This window comes from Nannobrachium achirus (assembly GCF_963921795.1).
Source record: "Nannobrachium achirus genome assembly, chromosome: 21".
NCBI classification, from domain to species: Eukaryota; Metazoa; Chordata; class Actinopteri; order Myctophiformes; family Myctophidae; genus Nannobrachium; species Nannobrachium achirus.
Genome location: NC_137828.1, coordinates 47728877 through 47743298, shown reverse-complemented (window position 1 = coordinate 47743298; position 14422 = coordinate 47728877). Strand labels below are relative to the sequence as shown.

Here is a 14422-nt window from a genome sequence, read left to right as displayed (position 1 = left end):
GGGGTCCTTATAACCACTGATAAGCACATTCTTCAAATATCTTCTAAATCCTAACAGTTTTCTGAAAATAAGCTTATGCTGCTTTAATTTTTTCTCAAACCTTGTCATGTCAAGGACCCCCAGCATGATATTTGGCCACAGACCCCCATCGCAAAATATTTTGTTTCAGGGACCCCCAGAAGCAAAGATTTGATTTTGGTCTATTCTGCATCTAGCTCAAGGCCACAGACCCGTTGGGAAACGAGTTTGGGTCGGCTTTGTTTTAGGTCGGCTTTTCCTGTTACCCTTCAAACAACTGACTACTGACACTTGTTTGAGCCCAGGCCAGCCTGTCCTTTCAGAATGACAAGACAAGAAGAAAGACCACATCCGTGACACTTGTTTGAGCCTGTCTTGGAGGTGCTCAGTCAGAATTAAGTGCCTATAGTTTTGCGCTGCTGCGAACTTAAGCTGCGACAGATCTGTAACTTATGTGGATCGTCTTCCCAGCCTACCCGGATTCTTTAACTCTACATTCCTTCAAACGCAGCATTTAAGGGGCGTGTGCGTATGAGTGCAACTTCTTCATTCATTGGGGAGCAGTGATTGCCATTCAACAGGGAGCCGGTATCTCTCTTTCTCTCTCACACACACACGGGGAGAAAGATCATCATCATCATATAATCACCATGGCCTCCTCATCGGCGCAGAGTTGCACACATTTCACGTCGTATTTTATTTATTCGTCGTTACTCCTCGTTGTTATAATCGGCGGCGTGTTTGCTGGTGAAGATGCGGAGGAAGAGGAGGACTTGCACGCCAAGCACAGCTACACGGTGGACATGTTCAACGAGGCCGTGCCCACGGCGCCGCACTTTGTCATGTTCTACGCTCCGTGGTAAGAAGAAACGGTGGACGACAGACACTGTAGCACGGCGTCGGCCTTGTTGTGGCAAAAGAGAACAGATCTACAAGCTAACAACGCGTCTATAGCCCTGAAACATAACGGTCGTTATTAACTCTCGACCGTCATGGATCGACCTCAACCTGGTGTTGAGCTCTTAAGCCAATTTGCAACGTTTTGTCATTTAAAAAATAAAGTGCTTACTGGCTCACGGATGTCACAATATGGTACGCTCAAGTAGAATTACCCGTATCTTCCGTATTGTTTAATAGAAAAGCATTTTAATCCGATCGGTCACCATTTTCTAAAATAAGTTTAAATGTATCAGAGTGCAGTACAGCTCCCAACCGATGGGGTCGCGTAGTTAAGAATTTGCCGCGGATCGGATTAAAATGCTTTTTAATTAAACAATACGGATAATTCTGCTTGAGCGTACCATATTGTGACATCCGTGAGCCTTCAGTAAGTACTTTATTTCTGAAAGTTGAACGTTTGTGTAGACGTACGTGGCACATTGGCTAAACTACTCAACGCCAGGTTGAGGTCGGTCCATGACAGTCGTGAGGTACGGTCGACCATCATGTTTCAGGGCTACCCGGCTAGCTAGCTTGGGTTAGCAGTGTGAAACGGACTGAAAGTGTGAAAAGTGAAAACCAAACAATGCCTTGTGTTAACACATTTTTAAAACGATCTTAACCGTGGTGGCAGTCAATATTCCGCAGTGGCTGACTGTTTATTATTAGTATGTATTTGTGCATGTTGTGTGTGGTTATTATTCTCTATCCAGGGTTAAAGTGGGTATGGTCTATGGTGCTGTTGTACGCTTACGTGGCAGGCACTGATTCACGGTGCGAACTGAAGATGAAAGCAACCCGTCTGCCTGCTTCTATTTTACACACTAACATATTTACACTTTAGTTTACCGTACAGTATGTTGTCTACTGTAAAGTGCAACACTGTACTATAGTCTGTCCCTGCCTATGGCATTTACAGTTTACACATGACATGATGAGTCATGTCATGACATAATACTTGTCTGTCTTGGACTTGATTGTGTCATACAGTTGCCAGCTCCAGGATGCAAGCACCATATCTTCTCTATGCGATTTACACAGGGACTATAGTGTATACTTAACTTGCACTTTATATTAGGCCTATATCATATCTTACCATTGTAAATAAGCACAGTCTGCCCTAAGCCCTCATGGCATTTATTTACCATATCATATTTACACTATATTATAACTGTAAACATGCAAACACTGTCTGTCTCTGACTTTTACACATATTTTACACTTTATATTGTATCACATTAACACTGTAGATAGATGCATAAACACTGGCTGCCACCATGACATTTCATATAAATCATATTTACACTTAACACAATCTTACAACTGTAGCAATGTGTCTCTGACATTAACATGTATCATATTACAGGAACTATCCCATTTCAGCTGGGATGACCCTTCCCTGTATCTCTCCCAAGGCAAGCCATGGTGTTCTTTTAGAATAGTCTGTTATGAGAACGCATAAAGTAGTACGGTGACTACGGTCCCATAATTTACACATAATTATTAGGATCGGTCTGTCTAATAAGAGATTTTAACAATACAGGGATGGAGATATCGTCTCAAGAAGTAGGTCATATGTTGTAAGATAATATGCAGAGATAATTCATCTCACTTGTCTCAAAAGGTAGGTCAGACATTGCAAGATATGCTGATAATGCACGCACGCACGCACGCACGCACGCACGCACGCACGCACGCACACACACACACACACACACACACACACACACACACACACACACACACACACACACACACAGTCACACACTATTGATTCATACAGTTGAATGCCCCAACCAGGAGGTAAACAGGGCTTGCCCACTTTACGTCCTGGTTGGGTTACAGCTAACACCATTGGAGGTGCACTACTGTTGCTCTAGGCCTAATTGAACCCAATATTCATACACATCTATCCAGTTTTTGGTCTCTCAGTTATAATTTCTTTTTTAGGTCACATCTTTCCCCAAGGTCACATCTTCCCTAAATTGCCCAGGATAAGAAATTACACATATCAGTGAAAAATCTGTCTCACCTTGGGGTGAGAAGAGTTCTCAGTACAAAAACCCTCTCTTGTTCCTCTTTTCCCATGTCCAGGTGTGGTCATTGTCAGCGGCTCCAGCCTGCATGGAACGAACTAGGAGACAAGTACAACAGCATGGACAAGCCCCCAGCGTACGTGGTGAAGGTGGACTGTGTCCAGGACACCAAGTTCTGCTCCAACGTCCATGGAGTCAGGGGCTACCCCACGTAAGTATACTTGAACATGCTTCCTTAAGGTGCCCTCACAACAAAATACCTATGAGTGGAATCCACGTTCCGCCAATGCATTTCAATGATAAGGGAGCGTTTTTTGCAGAAATCCTCTGCTGGCATGAAACCGCTTCACTCTCATTGAAATGCATTGGCGGAACGCGGATTCCACTCTCATAGGTATTTTGGTGTGAGGGCACCCTTAGGGTGGAATTGTCCCCCTGTCCTTGCTGACACAATTTACACAAGCAAGCGATCAACCAACCTTAATTTGTTTACCGAGGACAACATAACCACATTAACCCCGGCGTCCCTATTTACGTTTTAAAAGTTTGACATTATATAAAAATAATTTTTTGTGAGCTTGTAGATTGGCTATTTTAGCTATTTGTCGTACAATGAAGTACTGTATATAGGGCTTAACTGTTTAAGAAAGACACACAAACAAACAATACAGAAACTACATCACAATAGGCATGCCAAAACCAAACACCCACGGCACATACAGTACATACAGTAACTAGAAAGATGCAATTGGAAATTGCAAGAGCGGTTGCTTTGACAGGAGTCACACTTGATATAGTGTGACTCCTGTATATAGTGTGACTCCTGAATATAGTGCTCCATAAGTAGCATTTGGGTGCCAAAATTCGGTTTCAATTAGGAACCGAATTTGAAGGTGCAAGATGCAAGCACATCTTTGTAGCCATACAAATGATAGAATTTTGGTTGTGCTTATCAGTTCCTAGACACGCAAAACTGTTCGTTAATGCAAACAAAGGCTACATCTGCAAGGACATAAACGGCTATCTGCCAGGACCTGTCACTTGCTAAGTCACGCAACAACAAAACATCATGCTCCCCTGTATTGTGATATTGAGTCTCGCATGGCCATGCGATCAACTATGACTAGATTGACTACTGATATATGCGGTGACATCTAAATATCAGTATAGCTTCTAAAACCGTATGGAAACAATTCAGAAAAGTAAGAATAACATATTAATAATAAGCATATTGGCACGGTATCAGGAAGTTTTCAATGTAGAGGGCGTAGGTTTGTTTGCACATATTTTCTCCACTGTTCTAGCTGCTTACACAGATTTTAGTTGGTGGTGTTTTTCATTACTAATTGACCAGTAACAGGTGGCATTGACTTGCATTTAGCTGAATCTTGAACCAGTGCTTTTACTGGGCCCTCTTAAACCTGGAATGACACTTGCTGCAGACTCAGCAGGCACAGTTAATGATTGATTTGACTACTAAGAAATGTCTTTACCAGATATAAACTAGGGATGTGCTTTGCGGCTATCCGTTGTTTCCCATAGCATGATGTATTATGTTTATTCACATTCTGAAACTACGGTTTCACAACAAAGCCTTTTGTTAATTTGAATAGCCAAGCCCTTCAAGTATATGGTAGATGTTATTTTCTCCCAAACAGACGGTGATATACTTTCTTGTACATGATAAATTGTGTTGCCGCCACCACTCCAACTTCAAACATCTCTAATAGGAATCACTTTTTCTTTTTGACTGTAACAGGTTGGTAAGTTAGTTTGGCCGTGGCACAATTTCTTTCTATTAGATGGTAGGCCAGAACATAATTAACTAATATAAGAATTGGAACATGTGACCACCTTTTTATATTGTACAATAATAACTACTATATTGTGGAAAATGTTTACAGGTTACAGTTAGAAACTCACAAGTGTAATCATTGTAGGACATTTAAGTTAATTAAACAAAAACAAATGGCTTCTTTATCTCTACTAGACTCGTACTCATTTTTAAATAGAATTCAACAAGAGCCCTTTTGTTTTTAATTAGATGAGCCTTCTAATTTGAACACACACTCAGGCGTACTTCCAAGGTGGCAATCTTTTGAATCTGTCGCAATGAGCAGTTTTCCGCCCTCTCTATGATCGGCTCTAGTGTGCTAGTAGTGGGAGCCTGGTGCCGCCCGCTGGTCTATAATGATGGCGTGAGCACTTTACAATTGTAATGTATGTATACATCAATGGGCCATTTAATGAGGTTTATAGCAAATTATCATGTTCAAGTTTGGCCACGATTTTGTTTTTAATGCATGTTACCATAAAACATTTCTTGTGTATGTGTCATGTTTTTGTCTAGGCTAAAGCTTTTTAAGCCAGATCAGGAGGAGGCAGTGAAGTACCAGGGGCCCAGAGATCTGCAATCTCTGGAGACGTGGATGCTGAAAACACTCCAGGAGGAGCCTGCGGTCAGTCATCATTTGTGTGCTGAAATGAAACTTACCCAACCCCCTACCGTACATAATACAATGTAATGAAATGAAACTTACCCAACCCCCTACCGTACATAATACAATGTCGTTGCTGTCTGCAAGAAAGCTCATGAGTCATTACCTAAACCATTCCTTTATTATCATTATTTATTTTTAAATATTGAAAATGGACAATCTACAAGCTTCAGCTTTTTTTCAGTACTATTGTGTGACACTCTCGGATGATGAAGTAAGTAAGGCATTAACTCTCTTGCCGCCGAACGAACGCTCGTTCTTTTATCCTCCGCACCATAACGAGCGTTCGTTCTTCTACCTGTCTGAGCGCTGTAAGCAGATGAGGGGTGGCGCGAGTCTGTACAGTAGCAGCAGCTCCCGTAACTTTATTCTCAAATCTGGAGCGCACATAAACAACAATGGTGGCGGGATCACTTTTCTCCTCCATTTTTATGCCTGAATCTAGTTTCTCCATTCTATGTCTACAACTGGCGCAACCGAGGGACAAACTTCAGCCTCGTTCATTGAAACGGAAGCGCCCGTTCGACTTTTTTTATTTTTATTTCTTCACAACATGATGAGGGATACGCTGGTCTTTTACAAAAGATTGCGGTTGGAAATAATGGATGGATATTATATTATAAAATCGCAAAGGTAAGCTACTTTAAGGCATTAAAAGACATCCTTAGATCCTTATAAAATCATATAAATGGCGGTAAAAGAGTTAATTAACAAAATGAAAACATACAAAGTTGAGATGCAAGGTTTATGCCCGACAGCAACCCATCCATCCATCCATCTTCAACCGCTTATTCCAACAGAGAGTTCCAGTGTTCCCTCTCCTGAGCAACATCATCATCAACATTACCATATTTGGCCTCCCTAGGGATATGCTCGGGAGGCATCCATACTAGATGCCCGAACCACCTAAGCTGGCTCCTTTCAAGCATAGGAGCAGCAACGATCTGTTATAATAATAATATAAAACATAATATAAACCAATAACCAATAATATAAACCAACTAGACCTTACCCGTTGGAAGATATGTGCTCCAAAATTATGTGCAGAGTGTGGGTTATGGGGAAAGTAACTAACTGGTGCGTGCGTGAGAATATGTGGGAGCATCATAATGTAAGGAGCAGCCCATGGAGGAGTGTATATTTATGATGGATACAAATAATTTAACAGCAAAATTAGGTGAATAGAAGTATGGGGATGTATGTGCTTGCTTAATTTTTCCATACCCGTTGGGGGGGGGGGGGGGGAGGAGAGAGAGATAACATTCCTAACTGTGAGAGAGGTGTGTGTGGGCCCGGGGCTACAGATCCCATGGCCTGGAGGAACGGACCGTAACCCTGACAACAGGCTGTAGAGCTGTAGAGAGAAGAAACGCTAATAAATAGCTTGAATTCGGGAAAAATGAAATTCGGGCTCCGTCACCATGTGTATAATGCTAATGGCCAATGCCATGTTAAATTTGAGATCAGTCGCTGAAGCGAGTGAATAGATAATGCATTGTGTGACTGACCTACTGACTGACCTCTCTCTCTAATTATAGTATGGATATACACCACATAGGTGTATATTGGTTTATATTATGCGTCTGTTTATATTATGCGTCTTGTGTAACACAAGTCACAGTGCAGGAAAAGCCTATGGCAAATTCCCAAGCCTCTCTCTCTCTCTCTGCTCTCTCTGTGTGTCTCTTCTGTGTGTAAATACCGGTCTAATCTGCAGGCTTGTGTCAGATGATGATGTAATGTTTGTTTGTCTCCAGGAACCAGAAAGCGACCCAGAGCCTCCCAAAGCTCCAGAACCCAAACAGGGCCTGTATGACCTGACCAGCACCAACTTCAAGGCCCACATCGCCAAAGGTGAGAAACCTTCACAATGAAGCTTCACCTACTGTACATGTATGTCAATGAGCATTTTGACTTGGTTGATCTTTCTCTGTCTCTCTACATCGTCACCTTCCCAAGCTAATTAGTCCCCCCAGGAATCCGTGGAGAAAAAGTTCTGATTCCGCGGAGAACAATCCTGATTCTGTGGAATTCTGCAAAGAACAATTCTTGATTCCGCGGACATATAAAACACAACCTAAAATGACCAGTTTTCAAGCTAAAAAATGATGTAGTCATAATAATCAAGTAAAACCATTCATGAAATAGCTACAATTAATTAGTGGTTAGATCGAATAATCGTTTTTGAGAATAAAAATCGAATATTATTTTTTTATATTGTTATTGTTTTTAATAATTACTTTCTGTTGCAAAGACTATATTGTCATCCAAACCATGCCCATAGTAACTACATTTTAGAGGATACCGAGTATGGGTGTAGGCCTAATATTTATTCTCTTCTGCATTAGTATTGTCATTGCCAGGACCATAGAGGCATAGAGGAACTATAGGTCAGGACACAGTTTCTGTCAGGAATGTGGGACCAACCAGCGTCCCAGTCAAACTACTTCCCCAGTGCCCTGTGAAGCAAAGTCCTGTGAGTTGTCCACTGGCCAGACCATAGTAAAATAACTACTCCCGCCCCTCTGCCTGCACTTGTGACTGTTATTCCGCAGACGCCAGAAAAATCCACAAATTCCACAGGTGGCCGAGAAATCTGCGCTAATTTCCGGAATCGCGGATTCCTGGGGGGACTAACCCATTGCCAGCCAAATTTAAATATGAATGTGCGCTTATAACGCCAGGAAATAGCTATATTTAATCATCATAATCACATCAATTTACCAAGCCACGTTGAAATACCATACCACAAAATGACCACTAGAGCGAGTCATAGACCATAGACTGTGGAAGCCCCCATGTTAACCCATGTTAAAACCAAGGTTCACAACATTCAAGGATGGGACGATGACGTCGATCCCCATTGACATGAATGGGAGACCCGCGGGCCGCCATCGGAGCTCAATACTGTTCAATTCGTGCTTGATCGTCTAAAACCACCATCGGTATGGGCACCGGAACGTATACAGATGCCACACAGAAAGTTTCCGAATCAAAATCCGACCTAGTGAAGCTGCGTGAGGGTCGGATGGTTTGCATTGAGGCTAGCGGCTAGCAGAGGCCTACGTAAACAGGAAGCTATGGCTTAAAGGTGACGTCATAATCGTATCCTTTTTTTTCACGGTTTACGTCTGTATACTAGCCGAAGGTAAGCTAACCGTTCCGCTCCGTCTATTAACCCAAATTAAAAGCTTAAACAATGCTTTTATATAAAAGTCGATAAAAGTCGCTTGGCAGGGAACTCCATAATGAGATAGTCGATCTAAAAGTCGACCGGCCCTGATGGCCGAAGTCATTTTTCTTTTCTTTTTCTTTCTTCCTTTTTTTCAGGTTTTTCAAGAAAAATAAATTGATACAAAACTATATATTTATTAATCATTTCACCATTTCATCGTTCATGGCAATGTATTACTATTAATATAAAAATAACACTGTCTGTCAGTTATGTAACGAGAGGATTAAACCTTACTTAGGCCAAATTATTTTACGGACTTACTCCAGACACACAAAACCATGTGACTTAGGCCGAAACAATTGCCTATTTTGGCCCAAGTCACATTTATGGCCCATCTCAGCATGATCGTTTTCAATTAGGAGATGGGCGATTTTAGCAGAGGTGGCCTGTCTGGCCACAGTGTCATGAGGAGCTGACCTATACCATAAAACAAATTGGCAAATTATTACGTAAAGGCTATATATCGAATGAATGATGGAGCATGGAGGTGACAAATACAGTACGTGCTTCTGTCACATTAGTCACTTGTGCTTGTAGGTGCTGTGTGCTTGGTTCCTACTTCTAAATGTAAATTTCATATGTGCAATTTCTTATGTGGGCCCCGACAGGAGCGGCTTGGAGCGGCAGGCTCATATCTTTTTCTAAACTCGCTCCCCGCTACATTAAAAATCGCCCCAGTCCAGTACGCTCCCCACTCCACTCTGCTAGCATGCTCTGATGTACAGTCACAGTGGAGCAGAGGTGGAAAAGTACTCACATTTTGTACTTGAGTAAAAGTATCAATACTGCACTGTAGATGTACTCAGTTACAAGTAAATGTCCAGAATTCAAAATGCATTGATTAAAAGTATGAAAGTATTGGCATCAAAATGTACTTAAAGTACCGGGTACCAAAAGTAAAAGTACTAAGTTCACAACGTGTCGCATCGTGACGTGTTGTGAGCTTGTAGATCGGCTATTTTCAAACAGCCTAGGTATGAAATAGGGCGAAAGTGGTTTATGTATGTTTTATAATATTATAATTTATGTCTGCACTAGTAACTAGTAACAACAAATGATTGTAGTGGAGTAAAAGTACAATGTTAGGATCTGAGATGTAGTAGAGTAGAAGTAAAGTATTGGAAATTGGAAATAAGTAAAGTACAAATACTTCAAAAGTGTACTTAAGTACAGTACTTAAGTAAATGTACTTCGTTACTTTACACCACTGCAGTGGAGTTTATCTTGATGTTGTATTAATGTGAAATCCAGCAGCAGCCTGTGTTGTCACACACTGAAAATAACAGGTCTGTACCTGTGCACAACTAAGATGTATGGCCCCATGTAGGGCTGTCACAATTATTACATAATCGTCTAATCGCAATTATCTATACTATAATTTTGCGAATGTCTGTCTGTCTGAGTAAGTGAGTGTCTGTCACAGCGTTTCTCCTCAGTGGCTGGAGCAATTGATCTGAAATCGCATCACCATTAGCATATGAACACACCTGACATAACTGTGAAGCCCGTTTGTCACTTTCACAAATCGTATGCTGTATATTAGCATTTTTATGGTGTATCTACTATCTATTCTGCATCTAGCTTGAGGCACATCTATTCTGCATCTAGCATGAGGCAAAATGTTTAACCAGCTGTGTGTGGGTGTGGGTGTGGGTGTGTGGGACAGTATCTCTGTAGCCATTAAACAAAACGGGTTTCTTACATTGATGCTCCTACATCATGCAAGCACCAGTTAAAGTTACTTTCCATCCCTCATATACTGTGTGCACAGTGCACATCCCATAACCCACACACTGCACATCATTTTGGAGCTCATATCTTTGAACGGGTAAGGGCTAGTTTGACATAATCGCGATTATTTGACATAATTATCGTCATAATCGTTTCCATGTTGAAAAATGTTCATATACATATTTTTTAAGTAAAAAATAGTGGAAATAGCAGATCTACAAGCTCACAACGCATCGCATCAATGTTATTTTTTAAGTACAAAGTTGTCAAATAGGTTATGTGTCATATCTACTATGTGCAACATCAAAGCCTAAAAGCCAAACAGAAATGTGATTGTCAACGACAAAAACACAATTAAATCGTTAATCGCAATTATTTGAGTGACAATTAATCGTCAGGTAAAATGTCCTAATCGTGACAGCCCTAGCCCCATGCAAGTCCTGCTTCCAGTAGTCTGCTCTGATTATTAAGCCACGTCCAAATACTCTCAGACATAAATGTCAGAGAATTTTAAACTCTGCCTAGTCAATCCCTGACAATGAATTCCCTCATATGACATTTTCATGTGCCAACCCATTGAGCAGGAAAAAAAGGAGGCAGAAAGATGGACAGAATTGTCTCAATCTTAGAGTAGGAATTTCTCCCGGCCATAAACCTCCTGTTTTGTTAGACCGGCAGTCCAAAAGTAAAGGTGGTCACGATAATTCTGTCATCGAAATTAAACCTCTGGAAGTAGAATGTATGGGTTCAGGAGAAAAGTAAATGGTTTCTTATTTTGAGAGGGGGAAAAAGGTCAAGACGTTACAGGCATTTTAAAGTTGTGTTTATAGGGCCCTGCCTTCGGATCTTGGCAACAGTGCTGCAATAAGTGTTGTGCAATTATTCACCTATAGCCTGTATGCAACAGCTGTATATTTAATTCAAGGCCATCTATGTTGAGTCTGTAGTGTAATTCAGATTTTATGGTCCAGTGGTCCACAAACCTAAAGCATTAGTTCCTTCAACCCTTTATTGTTGTATTGCAGCGTTGTGTGTAATTTTGATATGCACATAATAATCAACGTACGTTGCAATGTGTGTTTTTTTTGCATACCTTTTTCTGTCTATCTGTAGTGTAGATGTATAATTATGGGCTTTTCTTCATCTCGTTTGTATTTACATTTTTAGAACCATTTCCCTACTCATCTGTTGTTATTTCTAACCGCCAAATGTTTGTCCCCTATTCTCAGGTGCCCATTTTATCAAGTTCTTTGCCCCCTGGTGTGGCCACTGCAAAGCCATGGCCCCGACGTGGGAGCAGCTAGCCACCTCTTTTGAGCACTCTGATGACGTCAAGATCAGCAAGGTGGGCTTATGAAAAACCATCAGGGTTTATAAAGGTTTGGGAGATTTCCAAATGGTTCATTCAGAAGAACTGTGCATAGGGGCGGCACTGGCCTAGCATACCACTTAAAGGAGTCATTCAGACCAAAACACATATAGGGTTATCTAGGTCGTCCTCAGACGAGCCCTCCATCGTTGTTTCCAGTCATCTCGGTTCTCCATACATCTGGCCAGCTCATTGGTGTTCTGTGTCCCTACGTCTTCCTTGAGTACGTCCACGTATGTTTTTGTGGGACGTCCTCGCGACCGGTGCCCATGTGTTGGCTCCCACAGTACCAATTTGCTGGCTGGAAGCTCCTGGTGTCTTTGGCAGTGTCCTGCTAGTCTCATTCTTCTGGTGGCAATTTTCTCGCTTACCCTTGGTATACCCTCATACAGGCTCCTGTTGGTAACATGTGCACTCCTGTTGATGTTGAGTACTGCACGCAACATTCTAGTGTAGCACCCATTTAGAGACTTCTGCAGGGTTGGCTTCAGGGTCCAGCATTCACTGCCATAGAGGAGAACAGACTCCACTGTTGCGAAGAAGAAGCTAAGTTTGATTTGGCGGGGGAGGCTAGAGTTCCATACACTGTTCATGCCGTTCAGGGCCCTCCAAGCGAGTGCCTTCCTTACTTTAAGGTCTTTCTCAGTTGAGTCGACCCATGCGCCCAGGTACTTGAAGTCCTTGACTTCCTTCAACACAGCTCCTTCTGTTGTTGTCAGAGGTGAGTGATCAGGTAGGTTATAGGTGATAACCTCAGTTTTCTTAGCATTTAGCCTGAGACCAACTTTGGCACACTCTATCTCCACCCTGTTCAGGAGTTCTTGTGCTTGTTCCATGCTGTCGGAGAGCAGGCTGATGTCGTCCGCATAGTCCAGGTCTGTCAGAACTACTGCGGGATGCCGCCTTGACCTCCTTGGTGTTAGCGTGAAGCCAAGCTCTTGTTCTCGTCCACCTATGGCTTTCCTGAGCGAATAATCTAGAACTATGATGAAGAGGTAGGGGGCTAGGGTGTCTCCTTGCATTACACCAGCTCGGATGTCAAACACCTCACTGCTGCCATCTGGGGTCACCACTTTGGCCCTTGTTCTTGCGTACATGGTCTCGATAGCCCGGAGAATGTTGGGAGGGACATTGTAGGCCTCAAGGATCTTCACCATCTTGCTTCTGTGGATAGAATCAAAAGCCTTTTTGAAGTCAATGAAGCACAGTACAGCTGCTAGGTTGTCCTTTTTCACCTCCTCTATAGGGTTAAATCTGCCTTTTATCATACCCCTTCATACCTGCTTTAGTCGATTCTTTTCATAGCTGCCCCTGTTGCTAGATTTTGGCTGCCCCTGTTGCTAGATTTCGCGGGCTCTCTAATAACTAACACAGTGGATTGTCCTTAGGCTAGTGCGGTTATTTCTCCACTGTGTTATTTATGAGAGAGCCCGTGAAATCTAACAACAGGGGCAGCCGAAATCTAGCAACAGGGGCAGCTATGAAAAAAATCGACTAAAGCAGGTATGAAGGGGTATGATAAAAGGCAGATTTAACCCTATGTGTTTTGGTCTGAATGACTCCTTTAAGACTGGTTTCCATACCAGTTTTTAGCCCGACACTACACTACACGACACCGCACCGCATTTTCATATGTAGGTTTTCCACTACAGTACAATATCCCCCCCACTACCCTCCTCCGCTCCCAAAAGAAAACAACGCCCCTTTCTTCAACATATGGATCTAGGATCTTTCTCTGTAAACAAACACAATGGAGACGCGTCGCTAACTTGCGCTAATTATTTATGTGGTGGACAATGTTTTAGATGCCACACACTCACACAGGTCTTCATCGAGTCTTTACAACTATAGCGACGACAATGTTCATGGTCAAATAATAACTTTATTGGCCAAACTACACAAAGAAGTAAGCAACAATGTAGAGGCTAGTTGCGCTAGCATACATGCTAGCGCAGCTACAGCACAGCCTACAATGTACTGTAGATTCTTTTCCCCATTCAACACATGCAGTTACAAATACAAACAGGAGACATCTCACTGAGATCTATATAAAATAACGGATGGCCGACGCATTGGCCGTTGATTATTGGGAAGCCGTGACTGCAAACTAAAATCTGTCTCAAGTTGTTGTGTTGAAAGACACAGCTCAGCCGTGAGACTCTGACCAATCAGTATCAGCAGCGTGTATATTTCACGTCACTGATTTGGCCTCACTTGGCCCAGCCCGGACCCACTCTAGAGTGGAGCTGTTTTAGTACCCCGTTTTGTACCACTTTCACACTACTAGACCCAGTTCCTTGTAGTGGAAAACCTGACACAAGTATGTGGTGTGGTGTGGGGTCGGGTGGAGTGGAGTGGAGTGGGGCCATGCATTATGGAAAACCGGCTATAGTAGGCTCTAGTGCATGACACCGTGTCGCGGGTTCGAGTTGCGTTCCCGACAACCTTTGCTGCGTGTCACTCCCCATCAATAAAGGCATGAATGCCCTAAAACTAATCTAAAAAAAGAACTGTGCATAAATGGTGATCTCTGCTTTATTTGGTCAACAATGTTTTAATCTCAAGGATCTTTAGTTTCACCTTTTCATGGTGATAT

The 14422-nt window shown here is 42.3% G+C and overlaps 1 protein-coding gene across 1 annotated transcript in view; it reads left to right on the top strand.

Annotated features, from left to right (window-relative positions):
* Window positions 1-361: 361 nt before the first annotated feature.
* txndc5 (thioredoxin domain containing 5) overlaps window positions 362-14422 on the top strand; it is a 28659-nt gene continuing 14598 nt past the window's right edge. Inside the window, exons 1-5 of the mRNA XM_080752109.1 lie at window positions 362-877; window positions 3052-3204; window positions 5344-5452; window positions 7249-7345; window positions 11687-11802. Of these exons, the coding sequence (XP_080608235.1) occupies window positions 669-877; window positions 3052-3204; window positions 5344-5452; window positions 7249-7345; window positions 11687-11802 (684 nt within the window). The 5' untranslated portion in view covers window positions 362-668. The remainder of the gene's footprint in view (window positions 878-3051; window positions 3205-5343; window positions 5453-7248; window positions 7346-11686; window positions 11803-14422) is intronic.